This window comes from Cydia pomonella, chromosome 20 (genome assembly GCF_033807575.1).
Source record: "Cydia pomonella isolate Wapato2018A chromosome 20, ilCydPomo1, whole genome shotgun sequence".
Classification (NCBI taxonomy): domain Eukaryota; kingdom Metazoa; phylum Arthropoda; class Insecta; order Lepidoptera; family Tortricidae; genus Cydia; species Cydia pomonella.
The window spans coordinates 2,496,320-2,520,088 of record NC_084722.1 but is presented as its reverse complement, the minus strand read 5'-3'; the positions used below and the strand labels follow the sequence as shown (position 1 = coordinate 2,520,088).

General features: G+C 36.7%; 1 protein-coding gene across 1 annotated transcript in view; it reads left to right on the top strand.

Annotated features, from left to right (window-relative positions):
• The window catches only part of LOC133529298 (ataxin-2 homolog), an 88,854-nt gene that overhangs the window by 15,429 nt on the left and 49,656 nt on the right, over nt 1–23,769 (top strand). Inside the window, exon 2 of the mRNA XM_061866995.1 lies at nt 22,487–22,640. Within this exon, the coding sequence (XP_061722979.1) occupies nt 22,487–22,640 (154 nt within the window). The remainder of the gene's footprint in view (nt 1–22,486; nt 22,641–23,769) is intronic.

Here is a 23,769-nt window from a genome sequence, read left to right as displayed (position 1 = left end):
TGCCATCTAGTCGCTAGAGTGCGTTAAGTTTAGCATAGTTTACTGTAGCATATTATATATAGTTCTTAGTGAGAGCGTTTTTAGGAGGTAGGTGCACGTCTATTGCAATGTATAACTTATCACCAGTGATCGGAACTATGGGAGTAAAACTTTAACAAAACTTGTTAAGCGGACATAAAATAGTGCATACAGCCCTAAAAATATTCATGTCCATAGGGATAGGAATAGTATAGTACTTACAGCCATAAAAATATTTACATTCATAGATATTCGAATATTTTTAAGGCTATAAGCACTCTTTTTACGTCCGCTTGATAAGTTTTGATAAAGTTTTACTCCCATAGTTCCGATCACTGCTTATCACTTATACTATTATTGTACTTGCTTCTGTTGTTTCTCCAATAAAATAAAATAAACTGTATGACGAAATCTTGAATGCATAGGGTCTTGTGCGGTGGCAGCATGGTTGCATTTTTATCACTTGTGACTTTCGCACTTACATACTTGTTAGAACGTGAGAGGTATAGTGATAGGCGATAAAAATGCGTCCGTGATACAGCCGCTGGTGTTAAAATTCAAAAGCCGACTGTAATTTTCATTTAAGTCATATCGAGACTATTTTAACAAGTCCAATCTCAAGGAATTTGTGTTCTTTTATCATCGACTTAAGTACCGTAAAACCACCCATCTATAGTCCAATACTGCAACTATGGTCCACAAGTTCAAAAGGAAATTAAGTATCTATACCAATGTTCCTTGTGCTTTACTCCTAGTTTTACCTTCTATTTATAAACATACTTTGCCTTAGAACTACAAAAATATAGTAAAATACACACCTGAACGAGAAAAATTGAGTTTATTTGTGGACCATAGTTGGGAGCTTTGGACTATAGTTGGGTGGTTTTACGGTACCGAAAATTCACATTGTACGAGTAATGGCCTCTCCAAACATCACCGATAATCGCAAACGCCTTGTCAATTTTGCAATACATTGCAGCATTTGATCGATCGATTTAATTCGCTGCTGCTTCTTAACCGGCAATTAACTGAATTGCATGCAACTTGTCGCAAGGTCTGAAGAAGCCTTAAGGTGGCAATTGTTAAGTTGGTTAATGAAACGCCGGCACCTACAAAAAAGTCGGTTATTCGAAACCCGAAACCAAACATCACTTGAATTACTTAAAGCAAGGTAACCTCAAGCAAAAAGTGTTGATTTTTTTTAAATCATCGCATATAAAACTTGGCTATCTGTACCAGATGCGAAGCTGTGAGTATTTAATCCATCATTACTCTATAATTACTTACTAAGCGTAGCTATATAAAAGATGGCTTCACTACAATATTACGTTGTAATAGCATGTTTTACGTATTTTACGGCTGTAATGCTTGTAATGATGGCTATTATACGGCTGTGTGACGTCAGACCTTTAATTATTGTTTTCGATTATATTTTATATCGACATTAACGAGTAAGTGGCGGAAATTTTAATAAATTTTATAAAAAAAAATACTATAACTTTTTGATAGGCGCAACAGACCAAGATAATTTGGCAGCCATTTTGACAGCCGAGACAGTGCAAGTGTTATTTTAAACGTCAAACTTCCATGAAATATTGACGTTTACTTAACACTTGCATAAGTTGCATAGGCTGGGCTATAGACCAGCGGTTGAACAAAAATAGGTTTCGATAATATTAAAGTTTTTTCTTTTTTGATATGTCATTGGGAGTATGTTAAATAATACTTTGGTAAAAAGTTAGAAATTTTAAGGTTGAGCTTTCGGTTATATTTAAATATTTTAATTTTTGCTAATAACTAAGTAAATATAGAATTAAAGTTACAGAAAACTTTAGCATATCGAATAACACTTCAATTTATGTACAATTTTCAGTTTTTAGAAATCTGGAACAGCTGCTTTCTGGTAAACGTAAAAACACGAGTTATTTTGTAAATATAGCATTAGAGTTGCTGATATTGCAAAATTACGATATTATCGATCAACTTAGTATTCTAGTAAAAAGTTAGACATGTAGACAATGTGCTTGTCTAGATATTGATTTCAGGTTAAGCAGTATAGCTAATATTGAATTAAAGTTTGTAGAGTTAATAATAATCGATCATCAACAATGATCTCAGTTACTAAACAAAAATTTAGAAATATAAAATCACGGCGACACTCATTACTGATATGTATATTCCTTGCTTATATAAATACGTTACGTTTCAAACGCGCGGCAAGTTTGCGCGCGCCGCGCGCTGTGGCAGGAGGCAGCGAACAACGGTAGTGGGGAGCGGGGTGCCCTTGACTGCGTCTACGGTCCATCAAAAAAATTCCTAAAGCGTGTTTTAAATTAATAGCAATAGAAAATTGTTATTTTGTTGTTACTATAATAGGTATTGCCCGCGGTTTGGTTCACGTAGAATTCGTTATCGCGTTACATGAATATCATTTATTTATTTAAACTTTATTGCACAAACAAAAAAAAAAACACAAATGGCGGACTTAATGCCAAAAGGCATTCTCTACTAGTCAACCATTGGGTCAAATAGAGACAAAAAAAAACACATTCTCATACAGATGACCACCCTTCCTTTTACCATTTTAAAAGCCAGTTGCAGCTTTTCTTTCCCGATTTTTTTCAGATGTTTGGACTTGGTATTTTCCTCGCGATAGTTATTTGTTTTAAGGGGAATGTTGTTGTTAACCGCTAATGCTAATATTGATAACCGATAGTTATATAGAGATACGTTATAAGGTATATGCACCCTCATGTTATTTATTTCTGATAAGAAATAAATGTAAGACAAAATTCACAGTGATACATTTCAAGTAGGTTGCCTTGTAAGATTGCGTACGGATAGTTTTTTTGTTTGTTATGTCATCGTATGATATATCAAATGAAAGCTTATTTGAAAGTTGCCGTATTAAAAAAGTTGGTCCAGTTAATGGTCGCCTAGATTAACCGATTTTTATATAAAATGTAGGCAACCATGGACTGGACCAACTTGTTAAAAAGGCAACCTAGTACAGTTAGTAATATAGTACCTGGGCGACCGAGCTTTGCTCGGTTATAACTATTTATTGTAATATGGTGGTGATAATCTACATAAACTTAAAAAGTAAAATGTGAACTGACAATTATTATTATTTACAATCGATTTTAACCTTACAGCACTTGTCACAGAGTAACGTCATCTATTGTCGATTTCTCTTATTACATAGGTCATTTTTTATTACTAAATTAAACTTGTGTAAAACAATAAAAATTAAAAAAAAATATATAAACTTGAACATATAAAAAAAAACAAAAGTTAGTCACCGGGCGAGATTCGAACCCGTAACACTCGTTTAGCAGTCCGCGTCTTAACCCGCTGGACCAGACGGACAGTGGCCGGCAATACGAAATTAGTGACCATATTCTGCGTCGAAAGAAAAACGCATGAAAACTCGAAAACACGCGTTTTCCCAAACATAAGACTAATCTAGATAGATTGTATACCCCCAAAAACCCCCTATATACCAAATTTCAGCGAAATCGTTAGAGCCGTTTCCGAGATCACAGAAATATATATATATATATATATATATATATATATATATATAAATCTTGGCTGTCGTCTTGCGTCCAACATAGCGATTTTTACATATCATACTGCGTCCGACTGACTTGTTGCGTCTAGTATACGGACGCAATATTGAACTACCTTGATTTTTCGTCAGTGGACGTAAGTGATCATGCAATGTCGTGTAGCAAAATATTGGCATGGAAGCGAGATCGCCACTGGGAAACATTCCGCTGAATTCTTTAGTTTCGCGAAACTCCGCACGTTACAAGAGGAGCTGGCGTCGCGGTGTATATTTGTGACGTGTATATATGTAATTTTTACTTCGCTACGGTACCGATCAAGTTGCGCCCTGGATATCGTGACCTTGCCATTGTTATCTCCTAAGAGTTTGGCTTGGAATGCGATGATGGTTTGTTTTTAATTCGTGTACCAAGGGTTTGAAGCTTGTTTGAACGCCAAATTTTATTTGTGCTGCTGCGTCCTTTGTGAACAGACGCAAGGTAACTTGTAAGATGTCTACCAGAACGAGACTAATAATGGATACTAAACTGTGACGTCACCCTTTAGGTAGCCGGCCTTTTTTTAAGTATGGGAAAATAATGAAATTGCGATTTTGTAGCCTACAAATTAAATTGGTTGACCGTACCTACACAAATTGCCGTCCGATTTATTTCGCAATCAAAATCGCAATTTCATTATTTTCCCATACTTAAAAAAAGGCCGGCTACCTAAAGGGTGACGTCACAGTTTAGTATCATTTTGCTAGAAGATTTTGAGTGTCAATTCTGACTTTTTTGTTACTTTAACAAAATTGGCCACATATCTATACCTAAATTTGGGGTCAATTGAAAAATACAATAAAATAAACAAATATGCCAAAATATTATTAAACAAATTCCTTTTCACTGAAATATATGAAATTGATAGATATTTTAAGTAAAAATGAATGTAAATAAGAAGTTATAAATTGACAACGAAAAAAATGGTTGTTCTTTAAAAGTGCGTGATTGCGAAGCAATGAAGGTAAATGGGCTTGTTTACATTATTTCAAATTTCTATCGACTCCGAATATATACATTTAATCATCACAACAAAACGAATCGATTGATACCCGATTTAGACCCGGGTATGTCCTTAAACTACGTCCAAAAGAGAGGTATGGGCAATGTGAATGTCATCTCGCCTTGTGTGGTAGGGCACAGCCAGTGGATGTCATTCCAGATCTAGAGCAGAGCCCAACTGGGGAAGTACCTCCACCTTACAGAAAACCGCAGCCAAATAACACTTGACCCTACTCATAGTGTTGTGTTCCTGCCGGTGAGTAAGGTTGCCAGAGCTCAACGAGGGGGGTGGGGTTAGGGTCGGCAACGCGCATGTAACTCCTCTGGAGTTGCAGGTGTACATAGGCTACGGAGACTGCTTACCATCAGGCAGGCCGTATGCTTGTTTGCCACCGACGTAGTATAAAAAAAAAAAAAAAAAGATACCAGACATTAAAAAATCATCATTGTTATTATTTACGAAAATTATTTACTCACCATTATCCATTATTATTGTGAAAACTCAGTACTAAACTTTGCCAGACATTTATTAAGACACCACACATACGAAATCGAGGTGCAAGAAATTCTATCTTATCCTAAAAAAAGTGTTCAAAGAAAAAATAAACTAACAGAACTCCGAAAAAAAGGTAATTACATACAAAATTCTGTTGAAGTTATAAAGCCCATGAGGAAACAAAAATTTACTGATTACCTACCTTGTACACACTGTTTGGGATTTTATTCAAAAAACTTACTATGGAAACACAAAAAAAAGTGCACTGGAAAATCCAGTAAAAATGTGCAATCTGAAGCCCAAAATTTGTTACTACGAAACTTAAAAGTTGATGAAAAACTGAAAAGTACCGTATTTCACAGAATGAGAGCTGATAAAGTGTCCCTTATTGCTAAATCAGACGCCCTTATCTGCGCATTCGGATCACAATATTTAAAGACCCATAGAGAAAACCATTTCGTCAACGTTGTTTCACGAAAAATGCGAGAACTGGCAAAATTATTAATCGAAATAAAAAGAATAAACCGTGAGTAAAAAAATTTTTTGATGTGCTTAGACCGGAAAACTACGATGAGATAGTAACAGCTACCAAAGTTGTGGGTAAATTTGACTCGGAGAAAGACAGGTTTGACTCACCTACATTCGCAATGAACGTTTCTACCAGCATCAAGCAGTGTTGCAACATAGCAATCACGATGGCATTGAAGAAAGAAGGGCCATACACAGATGTAAATACGGCTGAAATAGAAGCAGGCCTGAAAACTTTAACACAGCTAATAGACAACCACTGGAAATTTGACATTTCTAGCCAGGCTTCAACAGACCTGAACAAAAAGAAATGGAACAAAGTTACTATCATTCCCTTGGCAAATGGTTTGAAAATTCTAAAGAATTTCTTGAAAAAAAAAGCTGACGAAGCTGTAAAAAAGATCAAAGAAGGTTCATACAACGTTGCAACGTACATACAGCTATTAGAAACCGTTTATTGTAGAGTCTTGTTACTGAACCGACGTAGGCCAGGGGAATTACAGAGAATTTTGGTACATGACTACTTGGAAAGTGAAAAAAATACTTCAAACTATGAAGAATTCGAGAGGGCACTCACCGCTTCCGAACGAATACTAGTGAAGAAATTCAAAAGACTCGTAATAAGAGGAAAACGTGGTCGTGGAGTGCCAGTGTTATTCAACGAAGAGGTTCAAGAAGATATCAAACTATTGCTTTCCATAAGGGATAGATTTGTTCCTACATCAAACAAGTTACTATTCGGGAATCCGGGATTTGAAAACTCAATATATGGCTATAAAGTTTTAGAAAGATATGCAAAGTTATCTGGTGCAAAAAATCCTAAAGCAATTTCATCTACAAGGCTCAGAAAACACTTGGCTACGTTAACACAAATATTCAGCATGTCTGAGAATGATATGGAGCAACTGGCTACATTCATGGGTCATACTAATGATGTCCATAAAAAGTCGTACAGGCTGCCAGATGACGTTTACCAAACGGCTAAAATTTAAAAGCTGTTGATACTAATGGAAGATGGAAAAGCTGATGCTTTTAAAGGAAAGAGTCTAGATGAGATCAATTTGGATTTAAATGAAGAGTTGGAGGGAGAAAACATTGAAAATAAGGAGATTTTAGAATATGATTTACCCGATATACGTCAACTGTCACGTCAGGATTGCGTCCAGGAAGAACGTAATGAACCACAGCCGGGACCGTCTGGTCTACAGAACAAACGTTTTGAATCTCATGCCGAAGGGTTATTGCCGGCAACGGCAGAAAAAAATGTTAAGAAAGGAAAAAAGAGAACTTTAATACCATGGACGTCAGAACAAAAAAAAGTAGTCACAACGTTTTTCAAGCACCACATAAAAAATAAGCGCCCACCGAAAAGAAATGAATGCGAAACTTTGAAAGAGCAACACCGAGAGCTACTAATAAATAAAGATTGGTTGAAAATAAAAGTTTTCATACAGAACATTTATTCAAAAACTTAGATTAAGTCTTACACTAATTATATTTTTTATTAGTATATTTATTTATTAGTATATGTTTTATTTTTATTAGTATTTATATTTATGAATTAAAAACAAAACGTAAAAATGTACCTTACTGAAAATTCTTCGCTTTTTTTTTTAAATGTACCTATACAAAATCAAAAATAATGTTAAGATTAATAATATAGGGTGACTGGTAATTAATGACCGATCCTTAAACACATCATTGTACTCGTGAGAACAAACAACTTTCCAAAAGAAACTTTTTTTTAACAAGAAAAAAATATCCTCCCATACAATATCACCCGTAACAATTTGTATGAAGACGACAATTTTATTTTAATTTCCTCATTTATGTATGTTTCTGTGGGAAAGTTGTTTGGTAAAACGAGTACAACCACGTGTTTAAGTATAGGTCATACATTACTAGTCACCCTGTATAAAATAACACAACAAAGTGCTAAATAAAAATTGATTAAAAATAAAAAGTTTTCATACAGAACATTTATTCAAAAACTTAGATTATGTCTTACACTAATTAGATTTGTTCTTAGTTCCTATGAATTAAAATGTAAATAAAACATCTAAAGGAGGGTGGGCTAATTGGCCCACGGCAGGTAGTTTTGTCGATGTCGATGATTTTGTGTAATATTTTAGTTTTCTATTCGTTTTCTGTTTTTTATGTCATTCTGTCATTAATTTTACACAGTGAATAAGACAATTCTCACCATACAAAAAAATTGGAGTATATAAAAAAAACCTTTCCGATTGTATATCGCTTATTCTTATTGGTTCCATACAAATTTATCACCCTCCTTTACCTGAAGAAAAATCTTAGAAATTTATTTTTAAAAATATGTATACAAAACCAAAAAAATTGTTAAGATTAATAATATAATAATACAAAGGAGTGCTATGGTAACGAATATTTTTATTTTATTTATCTCGAAAGTCATAATTTGTGTTGTAGTTACTAAAAAACTAACAAAGCTTGTCAGTCGCATCGCATTCAACTCGCCCTCTGGATCTGCTGTCGGCGCCAAAATCGGTTCAGTGTACTCTGAAACGGGTGTCGGCAGCAAATTCGATGGGATTCTCCGTAGCTGGCTTGACTCTGATGATTCTTCGGTAGTAATTTCTGAGGCTGGAGGCAGTGTAGGCAAATCCATTCCGAACTTCGAGTGGCCCGAGTCTGATGAGCTTTCTGTAGGGATTTCTGTAATGCATACAACCAATAGAACTTTTAATCAAACCTCGTGTGCCAGAATCCTCATGTAACGAAAATTAGTTTTATTGATCCCGATATTTAATACCTAATCTAATTAGTGCCAAAAATAAGACAATTAGTGCCACTCAACTTTAGAAGTTTCATGCATAATAAGTTGAGGATTCTGGCGGGATCCTACCGCCAGAATCAGCATACGGCACGCCAAACCTTATGAAGAAACAGATACTTAAATATGCTATGCTGGTCATCTCACGGTCCTAAAAACCGGCTCCAACGCCTTGGAATGCTACGCTTGATGAATGACCATGGAGGGAAGTGGGATTCGGAGAAATGGAAAACCGTTCCTACAGATCCCACTACCCTCAGTGGAGCACCACTGGCCGACCGCTGTTAATAGGTGTCCAAGTCCTGCGTCCTATGAAACTGCAGTAGGCACCTATGAAAGACTGCCCCTCTATGAAAGTCATGTATCCTAAATGTGGCCTGACACTCCGATTAGAGACTGAACGATAGGGCATAATGAACACGTTTGGGGGTGTCGGGCATCCCAGCGCGTTCCAGCCAAGTCATCCAATATAATTAATCTAAGTTATTATAATGTAATTTAAATTCTAATGTGGTGAAATCTCAGTGGATAAAGCCAACCTATCAGTAAATAAATCATTCTTTATTTATAGACAACAGTCAAAGTCATAGATAAGGATATCAATTATAACAAATATTTTAATTTATACAAAAAAAAATACACCGAAATGAACTATAAACTAAAACTAAACTTAAACAATGTCATAAACAAAACCTAGTCAAACAACCCGTCCCGAGCCCTTCCAGGCGCAAAGGTGCCCATCACGCTCGCCGCGTTGCCTCGCTGGATCGCGATAGACAGCCTTTGCATCAGGAATGACCCGGAACGAGGGTCATGACCTCTCTCCGTCAACCGCCGCCCTAACTCTCCCAAGAAAACCTTGGCTTCATCAGTAAATTAAAAAAAAAAATGTTTTACTTACGGTACGTGCTGCTACTGCTATTAGCTGCTGTATTTGGGGGTGCTAACGGCCCCATCTCCACGTACTCACTACTATTCATCGATATCGATTGAGATGCCATGATAACAACTAATTTTAAAAACAGGTTAACAAATTAATTAATTTTAATAAGATAGGTAGGTTACATGGGTGTCAAAACTAAGTTCGCTCGAGGTCGACTGAAGAATGTTTATTAGATATATGTACACGTTTATAACTATAGGGATAGGACCGATGGGGTCTCACGTTGCAGAATTACGATAGGCCAATCGATGCCGATAGGCCAATTTTTGCGGTAATTAGTACGATTGAGGGGTAGGGTATCGATGTGACAGTGTCCGCTAAAGCCGAAAACCATGAGCAAGTTAATCAACATATTCACCTTTATGAACGGAGTCACAAAGTGAGCATAATTAGATCAGACATGAACGATAATAATATACAGTATGCCACAGTGTGCCACATAGTTACCTTTATGAACTGACGCACAAAGTGAGCACCTAAATAAATCAGACATACATGATAATATACAGTGTGCTACATGGTTACCTTTATGAATGGATGCGGAAAGTAAGCACACTACATCAGATATACACGATAATATACAGTGTGCCAGATAGTTATCATTATAACTGGACGCACCAAATTACCGAGAATTATTCAAAATTGAATATTGCCATATCACATTTAAACGAGTTCTTTTTGCAACACATTACTTCGTGTGTACATAAACCAACAATATTCACAAACATGCATAATAAAATCCTGCCGGAAGAGGGAGACGCAATAAGTATCGACGCTGAAAAGACGCAACAGTGCGTCTGCGATGTATATATATATATATATATATACAAGAATTGCTCGTTTAAAGGTATAAGATAAAAGTTAATTAGTTAGTAAATTTAAAAATTATGTAAAACGTAAGCTTATCTCTAAAGCCTATTATAGCACACAAGACTACATGAATGATGAAACACCGTGGGATTAAGTGTGATTGTAAAGAATGAATTATTTATTGTTATGTTATTAATGATGAAATTGATAATTCAATGTATATATATACCGTATTTTTTGACATTTAGATTTTATTCTAGAAAGGTTCTAGACTAGTATTTTTATACAATTTTGATGTTTGACGATCTTTTTGTGAAATTCTTATTATTAAGTTTACCATATCTATAATAGTTCAATGTTTTTTTTAGAACAATAATAACTGCATCAATAAATTGCTCTGATATTTAGATTAAGATGATATTTGTAAAATTTGACGATTTAAAAGTGCTTGTTGCTTGGCCTATTTGAATAAAGAATATTTTGACTTTGACTTTGACTTTTCTTTTGATATATCATGTGACGTTTTCGTTTACACACTAAAAGCACAGTGTAAAAAGTAACAGTGGGCCGACGCCTTTGATGTTTGCGTAAATGCCGACACCGCTCAAGGTCTCCGTACCTACCTAGGGTTATCACAGACTTACACAACTGCCCAAAAGAGGATGGAAATGTTTTTAGTTTTCATGTTGTATGATGTATGTGTACTAATTTTACAAATGACGTCCATTTTGGAAATAAAGATGGCGGACGTCACTTTTTTGAAAAAGTCGTCATGGGTGTTGTTTTCTGGGTTTTTTAGGGGTGTGGATTTCAAAAATGGCATCTATTTTGAAAATAAATATGGCGGACGCTACTTTTTGAAATGGGTGGCGATGTGTGTAGCCGTGATATCAACCACCTTTAATTCTAAAATGGTCTCTATTTTTGAAATCTGCACCAACAAGAACCGCCAAAATTGACGTCATTTTTGTAATTGGAACCCCGAGGAACCTCGGAGATGACACCCATATCGATTTTTAAGAATAATTAATGTCCGCCATCTTGGATTTCAAAATAGACGTCATTTTCGTAATCGGAATCCCGAGGAACCTCGGATGTGACACCCATATCGACTTTTAAGAAAAAATAATTTCCGCCATCTTGGATTTCAAAATGAACGTCATTTTCGTAATCGGATCCCCGAGGAACCTCGGAGATGACACCCATATCGATTTTTAAGAAAAATTAATGTCCGCCATCTTGGATTTCAAAATAAACGTCATTTTCGTAATCGGAACCCCGAGGAACCTCGGAGATGACACCCATATCGATTTTTAAGAAAAATTAATGTCCGCCATCTTGGATTTCAAAGTAGACGTCATTTTCGTAATCGGAATCCCGAGGAACCTCGGATATGACACCCATATCGACTTAAGAAAAAATAATTTCCGCCATCTTGGATTTCAAAATGAACGTCATTTTCGTAATCGGATCCCCGAGGAACCTCGGAGATGACACCCATATCGATTTTTAAGAAAAAATAATGTTCGCCATCTTGGATTGCAAAATGGACGTCATTTTCGTAATCGGAACCTCGAAGAACCTCGGAGATGACACCCATACCGATTTTTAAGAAAAATGAATGTCCGCCATCTTGGGTTCCATAATGGATGTCATTTTCGTAATCGGCACCCTGAGGACTTTCAAAAATAATGAAAACATCAAATACTACATGATACATATACAAACAGAAGCAAGAAACAATTTCTTGCTTTTTAAAGTCTTATACTACTCATAATTTCTTAAAATAAGTTATAAAACATGTCCGCCATTTTGAATTTGAAAATTGATATCATAATTATGATATATTTTTGTTTACACTGAGACAAATAATTAGCACATGTCGTATGAAATATTTTAATTGTGTGTTTTTTTTTTTTTTTTAATACTACGTCGGTGGCAAACAAGCATACGGCCTGCCTGATGGTAAGCAGTATCCGTAGCCTATGTACGCCTGCAACTCCAGAGGAGTTACATGCGCGTTGCCGACCTAGGGAATGCAATAACCGGGCGTTTTTCATTACCGGTAATTTACCGACGCGAGGTCCCACTAACCGGTTAACCGGTAAATTACCGGTTATACGTTTATGAAATAAAAAACATTGATTTTGCATTATTATTGATTGTGTCCTTATTTTCGTCAGTAACCTTTAAAAGTAATCAACAGCACGTTATAGAAACATCGACAAAACAAAATAATGAAAATAAACTATAAACATTAAACAAGATATATTTACTAATCATATTAAATAAAAAATCAAACATGTATCATTTCAAAGCGAAATGATCTTGTACATTAAATAAGCAACATTAAACCTTTTTTAATTCTTTAAAAATCGCAGTAATCAAAGGGTAACAAAAAAGTGACAGTCGTCATTTAAATGTCATACACGTTTGCATTTACACATCTAACTAACTAACTAACTATCGTGGCGCAGTGACCCAAAGAGGGTCTTGGCCTCCAAAACGAGAGAATGCCACCTGTCCCGATCCTGTGCCACTTCCTGCCAGTTGTCGGCTTTGAGTTGGCACAGATCCGCCTGTACACTGTCGCTCCAGCGGTATCTGGGCCGACCCACTGGACGGCGACCAGTCGGTTGTCCCAAATAAGCTCTCTTAACACCTCGATCCTCACCCATCCTCAGTAAATGGCTGAACCAGCGAAGTCTGTGGCATTTCGTTTCGCCGATGATATTGGGTTCGGCCACTAACTCCTCGATTTCGGCATTCTTACGGATCCTCCAGGTGCCGTCATCTCTTTTGATAGGTCCCAGGATCTTCCGTAACACCTTTCTTTCCGCTACCAGGAGCTGACTCTCTTCTTTCAGTGTTAGTGTCCAAGCTTCGCAGCCATACATAAGGATTGGTCTTATTATAGTTTTATATACCCGTAACTTAGTATTTCTGCTGAGAAGCTTGGACGCCAACACCTTATGGAGGGCTGCGCTGCATCGCAGGGCGTTTTGGATGCGTATATTGATCTCCTCCTCTCTGGTGTTTGTGTCGGTAATCGTGCATCCGAGGTACCGAAATTTGTCAACTCCACGATAAACGGTGCCTCCAACATGAAGACTGTCACGCTTGACGCGTGTGTTTTTGTATTTACACATCTATCAATATAATATTGTTATTAAAGTAACTAAAACCGTAATCAACATTCATTAAAATCTAGTAAATATAAGAAAAAAAAAATTTAACAGCAAGATTAGTTTCATATCATTTTAACACTAGTTATTTTAAAATTGCACTTTAAGAGGCCGTTATCGATTTTAGTCGCAAAAATGTCAAATTGATAGATTAAGCGCATGAAATTGTACACCTTTTGTTAACTATTAAAAATAACAAGTACTGGTTTCCATTAATTAGCACGTCTTGTTATCTTTCATTATATTTTTTTTTTTAAACAGACTCACTTAATTAGTAATGATTTTTTTTCTGATGGACGTTTAGGTAAACGCGCGAAAAGCAGTGATTTTGTCGATCTTATTTATAAATTTCGTTAAGTTTGGACTGCTAAAAATGGTAATTTTGTATTACAAATATCCTGTACTTCAACTTTAATAAACTACATTTTTGTTACTATAAATTTGAAGTAGTGTAAATGAAAGTTAGACGAAATCAATTTTCTCCAGAAATTACTTCAAAACAAGTGAGCATTTCTCTGAAAATTGACTTAATTTCAACGTAATTTTGATACTTAAACAATCTACAACATTTGCTGAAACTGTTCTTATACATCATTTTGTATAATTTACTACCATAATTTATATGAATTTTTAAAAACTATCCCTTCTCGTCACCTATTACCGGGGACGCACGCTTGCGACCTCATTATTAAAAGGCAAGATGAAAAAACGTGCTAATAGAAACCAATACTTGTTATTTAGATATTACGTAACAAAAGGTGTCCAATTACAACGACTAAATCTTTCAATTTAAATTTTTTGCTCTAAAATCGTTACCGGGCTCTTAAGATAGGAGTTGGAATCAGGAACATGTCATCATCAGATCATTCTGTTAATTATATATAAAATATAGAACGTTGCTTAGACATTCGTGAACGATATCTTGAACATAAGTAACCAGCGGTAGAATTCTTTCGCATTCCACACTTGTCTGACACTACAGACTAAAACAAAGGACACTGAACATAGTAAGGCGGATCGGGTAGGTGTGGCGAGAAGGGAAAGGGCGAGGGATTAGCGACCACTCATTTGTCACAAAACATTGCTTCCTAGTTCCTACTCCGACGAGATCATAAGATGCAGAAAAGTAAGTATTTTAAGTGTCTCTTCGTAATCGTAAACCGTAGTAATTGTTTTTTTTGTAAGTACGAAGACATAGATGGGCTAATTCAACAGGTTGTTACATTTTTATTTGCCTATACAACGTTCGGTAAATTCCCGGTTACGGCTGGAAATTACCGGTATTTTACCGACTGTAATATTGGTCAAATTACAGGGTAACCGGTTAACCGGTTAGCATTCCCTATGCCGACCCTAACACCCTCCCACCCCTCGTTGAGCTCTGGCAACCTTACTCACCGGCAGGAACACAACACTATGAGTAGGGTCTAGTGTTATTTGGCTGCGATTTTCTGTAAGGTGGAGGTACTTCCCCAGTTGCGTTCTGCTCTAGATCTGGAATGACATCCGCTGTGCTGTGCCCTACCACACAGAGCCAGATGACATTTACAATGCCCATACCTCTCTTATAATGCCTGTGCTAAAAATGTGATTGCGAACTACCTGCAATAACTATACAGTACCTGGGCGACCGAGCTTTGCTCGGTTATTTGCTCGGTTATAACTAACTATTTATTGTAATATGGTGGTGTATAGGTGATAATCTTAACTACATTCTTTTACTAAATTAAACTTGTCTAAAACAATAAAAATTAAAAAATTATATATAAAATTGAACATATAAAAAAAAACAAAAGTTAGTCACCAGGCGAGATTCGAACCCGTAACACTCGCTTAGCAGTCCGCGTCTTAACCCGCTGGACCAGACGGACAGTGGCCGGCAACACGAAATTAGCGACCAAAGAATAACGCATGAAAACTCGAAAACACGCGTTTTCCCAAACATAAGACTAATCTAGATCGATTGTTTACCCCCAAAAAACCCCCATATACCAAATTTCAGCAAAATCGTTAGAGCCGTTTCCGAGATCCCGGAAATATATATATACAAGAATTGCTCGTTTAAAGGTATAAGATAATTAGGCATTAAAACACTCGTGTGATCTTTTTAAGAAACTCACTTCGTTCGTTTCCTAAGCCCACACTCGTGTATTTTAATGCCTTTTATTATGTAGCAGTAACATAAACTACTAATATTATGTTGAAAGTAAGTACAGGCGGCTAACACAATGGTAACAAAAGACAAAAGTTTTGAAAATGTAATTTTCATCATCGTCACTTGGCTGTACATTTGAGGGCCTATCGCGAACCACGTTCGACGTGTTACCTCTCTGTCGCACTTGTAAATTCGTACGTAAGTATGACAGGGAGGCAACACGTCGAACGTGGTTCGCGGTAAGCCCTCTGATGCCACCTCCATTAGTCTTTTGTACGCCGGTATAGCCTTCGACTCAATGTATAATCTACACTTTTTATGGAAACGTAGTACCTCCTTCCCGTAGAAATATTTAACTTTCCCATCACCAAGAAAGATTATTTGCTCGCAGTTATTAGCTGCTCAATTCCTCGTTTTTTCTCTGTTACTAAGTCAGTACAGTACACATATCAAACATTTTTCACTCATTTTGAAGTCATAATAACTTTTATTCTATGATTAAATTCATGTAATATCCGCATCTAATTTATGTGCACGATAAACAAACAAATGAATGATTTGAAAGAAAAGGCAAACAGCGCTTGCGAAGCTGAGCGGGGGGCGCGGGCGGGGCGAGGTATCTATCGCTCACTAGGTCGGCTACGATAGGCTCCCGCGCGCCGAGCCGACATGTTGACGGACCAGCGCGGCGTGGTTATGAATTTCGCGCCTTTTTAAGTTGATTTTACTATTACAATGCAAGCTACACACAGATATTTCTTACTTTCCATAAAATGGCTGCATATATTATTTTATAGTAATAGACTTATCTCTACGGACTTTAATTCAATATTAGATCTTACAGGACAAAAAACGCATATTAATTGTAAAGCACATATCCTATTCTTCTAATTTTTTTCCTTGCCTATTAACTTAAGAATTTAGATATGATATTGTGGATTTTTTAAACTTTAATTCAATATTGACAAAATAATAAGCTAATTTGAGTTTGACAAAGTAGCACGTTGATTTTTTTTCTAAAAATTTGATAGCATAAAGCCTCATACATATTATAAAAGACGATGCTTAAATTTTGTACTTTAATTCAATATTCAAAATTCATCAATAAAAATACATAAATACCTTATTTATATCTAACGCTCGTTCTAAATTTTCTTCATATATTACAAATATGCTTAAAAATATGTCCCATAACAGATAAACATCACTTTTCACTCTTTAGAATTATCGAAACTTATAGGGCAAAAATCCGGTCCCACTATTGGTCTACTATCCAAATAGCTGCCAACTTAGCTGGGTCTGACTCTATCTATGGTTATTATCGGAGGATGTGACACAAGGAAATCAGTCTTATAGTTGCTTGTACTCGACACCCTTGTAAATCTGTAAAATACTCGTAATTATAATAAAACGCGCGTTGTAGTTGTGACGTGGGTCACTAGCCTGTTAACTCGCTACCATATTATAAAACTGACTATACTGTAGCTACGGTGTTCTGCCTTTTCGCCAAAGTTTTATTGTTCGAATTCCGAACCTCACTTGCCAACCAATCTTCTGCAGATGATTTACTTTGGCAACCAACATTCGGCAAATTGTCATTATGGTAACGTATTACTTGGTACTAGAATTATTGTTAAGTAGATTATTATTATCTAGTCTATAGTCTAGTTATGTCTTAGCTAACTCGGCGCCGTCGACTGGACAGAAACGGCTGTGGACAGAGAAGCATGACGGTCTTTGGTGTCGGAGGCCAAGATCCACTTCGGGTCGCTAAATTATGTTAAATAAAGAACTCATACAAAAAAAAAAACTTTGGGTCGCTGCGCCACAGCAATGGCGAATTGCGAGATTATTATTATGACATACATCATCTGGAAATCTGGAATACATTTCACTCGCTAAATAATTTAATTGGCCAACTATTTATTAATACAATAACGCCTAGTCATTTGACCGAGTCAAGATAGGTACGACGACGAGCGAAGCGAGTAGGAGCGTGTTAGGTCAACTGCTACCAAACAGCACCAAAACCGGTTTTTTTGTTTACAAAATACACAATACAAAATTACAAAAATAAGCCTTTTATATTTTTTTCTTCCTCGCGTTGTTCCAGCATTTTGCCACGGTTTACGGGAGTCTGGGGTTCGCTTGGCAACTAATCCCGAGAATTAGCGTATGCACTACTATTTTTTTTACGAAAGCGACTGCCAACTGACCTTTTGAGAGTTCCTCCTTTCTGACAGTTAGATTGGGAAATCAAACTAATTATTGTGTTAACTTGCCACTTGATCATTCGGCAAAATGAAATAATGCGAATAAATTGGTTCTAAAAAACTGACGCTCGCTAAATCCAGTCCAGTCCGTTGCAATCCTGACATGGTATCCCTGTCCGCGAGTTGTCTCATGATCAAGACGGATCATATCTTGTGTCCAGGTACTGGCCGGTAAAACTAGAATCCCGTGTTGTTACATTGGACACAACAGGATGTAATCATACGGGGTGCATCTATTACTTGTTCAATCACTTCATTAAGTTTCTCGCTGAATGGAAATGAATTCATTTCAAACCGCGGTGCCCATGTAGGCTAATGGTATCTTTGTATGTTTCTATCCGAGTACCAGGTCATAATTACTGTTACAGCGGGTTTAGGGGGGTAATGGATGACCGCTTCTCTATCACAAACGTATTACCATTATATTACCAAAATTATTAAATATTAACCACTTTTCGTTTGATCTTTTTTCAAATTCCATTAAAATGTTTCAAAGCTCCTAACTCTTATATAAAAAAATCGAAAACCATCAAAGGAGCAGACATAGATCCGTTTAAAATACATTAAATTGCGTAATAATATGGTCTATAAAGTTTATATTCAGAGAGGAAAATGCAGACCACAATTCAGAAGCGGTCGCCCCATTTCATCTTAAGATGGTCGCGATTTTTTCGTTTGTCATCATCTCATCATCGCCGGCACTTTCTATTTCTACGAAGTGAGCAAGTGCTAGAAATATACAAGTGCAATCTTCATATTCGAATAGTTATTAAGTTTTTTTTTTATGGTAGAGGAGGCAAACGAGCAGACGGATCACCTGATGGTAAGCGATTACCGCCGCCCATGGACACCTGCAACACCAGAGGGATTGTAAGTGCGTTGCCGGCCTTTAAGATGGGAGTACGCTCTTTTCTTGAATGTTTGAAGGTCGTATCGGTCCGGAAATACCGCAGGCGATAGTTCATTCCACAGTTTAGCAGTGCGAGGCAGAAAGTTCCTGGAAAAACGCACAGTTGAGGACTGCCAACCATCTAAGTTCATTAATGTCAATATCAAAGATCTGATAAATACCTATTCCTGTTTTACTAACGTTTTAAACATTTATTCTAATTCCTATAAACTTTTCTTTGCATTAGAAAGAAGGTAAGCCATCTTGACGTGTATTTTTACTGGAAAACACTTATGAAAAATAAGTTGCGGTAAATATATAACGATTATAAATCATATCCGATCATTTACATTGTTTCTCTTTCATATAAGTAATATTTACTGATTAAAAAAAAAGCGTTTATCATTAAAAAGACTTTCAAGTTTGTTTACGTCTGTTCTAATGCTAAAAGAAACCGAAGTACAGTAGCCGCTCGGTAATCCGGCACCCGATTATTTCCCCTTTGTCGGTATGTTGAAACTTCCGGATTAGTGGATTTGCATGAGAAACGAAAGCACGAAAACAAACACGTTGGACTACCGAATATTTCAACCGCTCTGTAATCCGGCGTTCGGCTGTGTAACTACCTTAACTACCTAGCTATTACTACCTAGATCTAATTTGGCTATGTATAAGAATGGACCACAGTATAAATGTATCCAAATTTTTAATAAAATCCCTAATGCTATCAAATACGAACTGTACCCCTAGTGTAAATTTAATCGACATCATAACGTGACGAACGCGTTTGCGTTAAGTCTCATTTTGTATAGGATTTTGAGTTGCCAAAACGTCCCGCTTGGCGCGCTCTTTCTAAATCACATACAAAATGAGACTAAACGCAAACACGTACGTCACGTTTCGAAATCGAATTTATTTACACTAGGGGTACAGAATGACGAAACTTTTAACTCTAAACTGAAAAGCCTATCAATAGAAAATTGTTATTACACTGTAGAATCATTCCTGAAAGATAATACGCTAATATGTTAATTTTATTATTATTTTTAATTTTATTTTAGAATAGAACTGTACTATTGTGTGACCTTACAGGGTGTCATGAACTGGCAATATGAAATGTAACACCTTATTATTTTATTTTATTTTATTTTAGTATATGGAAAACCAACAGCGCTATTTATATCTAGAACTTCCAATGGAATTACAGAGCCAATTACAGGTTCTCACTTATAGAAATACAATAAATTATAAAAGTTTTTGCCCATCTTAATTTACACATACAAGTTCCTACAGCATAAGAACAGATCTATATATATATATATATATATATATATATAGATGATTCATTTTTACAAAAATGTACATGACAAGGCAATATTAAATAAATGACTAAACTGCCGTATTATAGAGCGGGCCATCTAAGACGCTAACGGCCAGATTGACTGAATAATAACATTGTTATTTATTAGCGCGAACGTTAGTGAGCATAAAAATGCTTGGATTGTACAGTATCCAAAGAAAAAACTTTAGTTTACTAAATAGTTTGACACTTCAAGTGGTGATAAAATAAAATTATTGCCTTCAAACAAGAAAGTTTCTTGTTTAGTCTCAAGTATTTCCACTTCAACATTGGCCCTTAACCATAACGCTTTATTTCTCTTGAATAAGCATCTTAAAACACTAGATAATAAGGTCTAAAGTCGTCTATAATGTCGACTCGCTGAAAACCATTGTTTGACAAATGAATATGTATAGGTTTTGAGCCTATTAGGTCAAGGCGTAATGACGCAAGGATATTGGACCCCATTTGTGCGTAAATAATTTTAAATGAGTTCAAGTTACAGCTAGATTATTGGCTATAATGTGTGTGACAGGGTCGGCTTGACGGCTATGGGACACAGGAGTTGATAGATGCCAGATAGTATGAAAATTTCAGGTTACGAGTGTTGACATTTTCGCGTTGATCGCTTATAGTTCGCCCACAGACAACATGTCATACATAGTGAGATCAACCATTTTATTCAAATTTTATTCCAACGGGTAAAATTCTGTAATTAGTAATAGGTATGAAACGTAGTTGGTACGGTCACGATAACGATTGAAAATATGGATACGAAAAAAGTACCAAAAATATGTATACACGACTTTGTTGCCCATATATTAAGGTGTATACATATTTTTGGCACTTTTGTCGTATCGATATTTTCAGACGTGACTGTACAACGTATTTTATACACATGTGCGTTAGCAGTTTACTATTTTACTTTATACATTATATAATTCATCTCTGACTCAGAAATGTTGAAGATATAATTATAAACAGGGTCTATTAAGTTTTTTTCATTGGTAACATACCTAATTCAGGATTTTTTTGTCGTTTTTGTGGTATTTTGTAGTATGCAGTTTAATTATACGCGCTTAAAACCTTGACGTGATTTCCGCGATCATATTTATTTATATAAACAATTTAATAATAATAAAATACTTTATTGTGCATTACAAACAAATATACATGTTACAAACAAAGAAAGGACATAGGTGAGTAGGTAACAACAGGCGGACTTATCGCTAAAAAGCGATCTCTATCAGACAACCTTCAGATAGCGATTCAGTCGCTAGAAATAAAGTAATACAGTATTTAATACAGTATAATTAAATAAATTTTGCCAGTTATTGACTATGCGGACGCGTGCACGACTAATATCTCTCAGGAGTACCTCAATAAGCTAGACCGTCTTATGAATAATGGCATACGTTTCATTTTCGGACTTCGCAAATACGACCATGTTTCTTTTTATCGCCGTCAGCTAAATTGGCTCTCCATCCGTCGTCGTAGGTCCCTTAGAATCCTGAGTATTTTATTCTCCATTTTGTTCGAGCCTTCCTCCCCTGGTTATCTTAAACGTAAATTCACTTTCATCACCCCCCGTCCAGGATGTGAACTCCGTTCCTCACGTTCTCTCAAACTCTCGATTCCTTCTCACCGTACTGGTTTTATGTCTAACTCTTTCGCCGTTGAGGCAATCCGTCTCTGGAATTCCCTCCCTCTCTTTATTCGACAAGCCCCAAGCAAACCCGTTTTCAAACGACTACTTCGCAAGCATCTTCTGTCAGAAGAACTTAAATAAGGTTCACCATCATGTATATGTACATAATTATATGTATTAGTCTATCTTTTATACATTATATAAGTAGTAGTATTTAACTATTTATATATTTTTGATATTATTTGACTTCACGTTTAATTTTTTCCTTATTATTTGTTATTATTTTTTCCTGCACCAACATACACAAATGTCTCTGTTTGACCCAATGGTTGACTGGTAGAGAATGCCTTTTGGCATTAAGTTCGCCATTTGTACATTTTTCTTTATGTGTGCAATAAAGTTTAAATAAATAAATAAATAAATAAATATTATAGGGACATTTTTACACAAATTGACTAAGTCCCACGGTAAGCCAAGAAGGCTTGTGTAGTGTAATACTGTCGCGAAGAATGTGAATGACATATGTTGTGCATATCGTAGCTAAATTCGACATACGATCCGTTTAGGGAACATACTACGTGACCAATTTTTGACCTACCTGTCTTGCTTCGGCCCCTATACCTATACCCGTACGCCTTTAAATTCGCCTTTGACGTACAATTCCTAGGGACGGGAGATGGAGAAGTGACCAGTTACGTCCAGCTCTCTAATACAATCCGACTCTTTGTACTTCTTGTATTACCTACCAATGTCACTATTCTGACGATAGAATTCTTGTCGCAGGTCGCCGCGAGGTCGCGTGGTGGCCGAGGGCGTGTACAATAACGCCCACTTCATGCACGCAGCCACCTCACACGTCGGCGACATCGTACAGGTCCTCACACAGTCGGGCAGCCTCTGGGAGGGCGTGTTCAAGACATTCAGCGCGCAGTTTGAGGTGAGTCAGTACAGACATGCTGTAGACATCGTGCTAGTCATTTAGGGCGTGTACAACAATGTCCACTTCATGCACGCAGCCACCTCCCACATCGGCGATAACGTGCAGGTCCTCACACAGTCAGGCAGCCTCTGGGAAAGCGTGTTCAAGACTTTCAGCGTGCAGTATAAGGGGAGACAGTACAGACATGCTCACATCATACAACTCTAGACAGCTACCATGACAGCACGCAGTGCGAGGTGACTGGTGAGATAAAACAGACATTCTCACACAACTCTAGACAGCTACCAAGACTTTCAGCGCGCAGTTTGAGGTAAGAGCCAGCTCTTGCAGATAAAACACACTTCCATCACACGCCTCACATCACAATATAGGTCCGCACACAGTCGGGGAGTCTCTGGATAGACTTGCTAAGACTTTCAGCGCGCAGTTTCAGGTGAGAGTTAAGCTAACATATCCTGCAGTTGTTCACGGGAGAACTGGAAACTTTTTACTTCATCGTTTACACATCTATCTCGGTCGTCTATGGGAGAGCCTGTTCGAGACTTTCAGCGCGCAGCTTGATGTGTAAGCCTATTGCTGGGCAGTACAGGTCCTCACAAAGGAGCAGCCTATTGGGAAGCGTATTTAAAACCTTCAACACGAGATACTAGACGTTTCTGATATGAAAATAAGCTAATGAGTAATGCCTATATTCACATAGGTTTAACATAAAATGCGATCCTAGTGTGGCAGGGTATAATCTCACAAAGAGTTCATGTAAGACAAAACCTATTACGGCTCTAACTACCGGGTCCAATCTTGCACCTCCCATGATTATGGCGTACTGCATTTCAGTCGTGAAGTAACAAATTCTTGAATGCATCAGCTTGCGTTTCTTATGTGGTCCAACTATGAATTGGATGGATAGATATTTAAAACACTGAAAAGTGTGGCATGATTTTATTATTCTCATTTTTGTGGCTTTCCATATGGAGATAAGTCTAAAGAGGTTCATTCACCTCAAACAGAAAATGGCGGCCGGGGCACACGCAGAGCAGACGCGTAAATTTAAAGACTTTTTTATCTTAAAATCGAAGAGTAATCATTGCATTTAAATCTCACATTCCGGTCAACAAGCCCACGGATA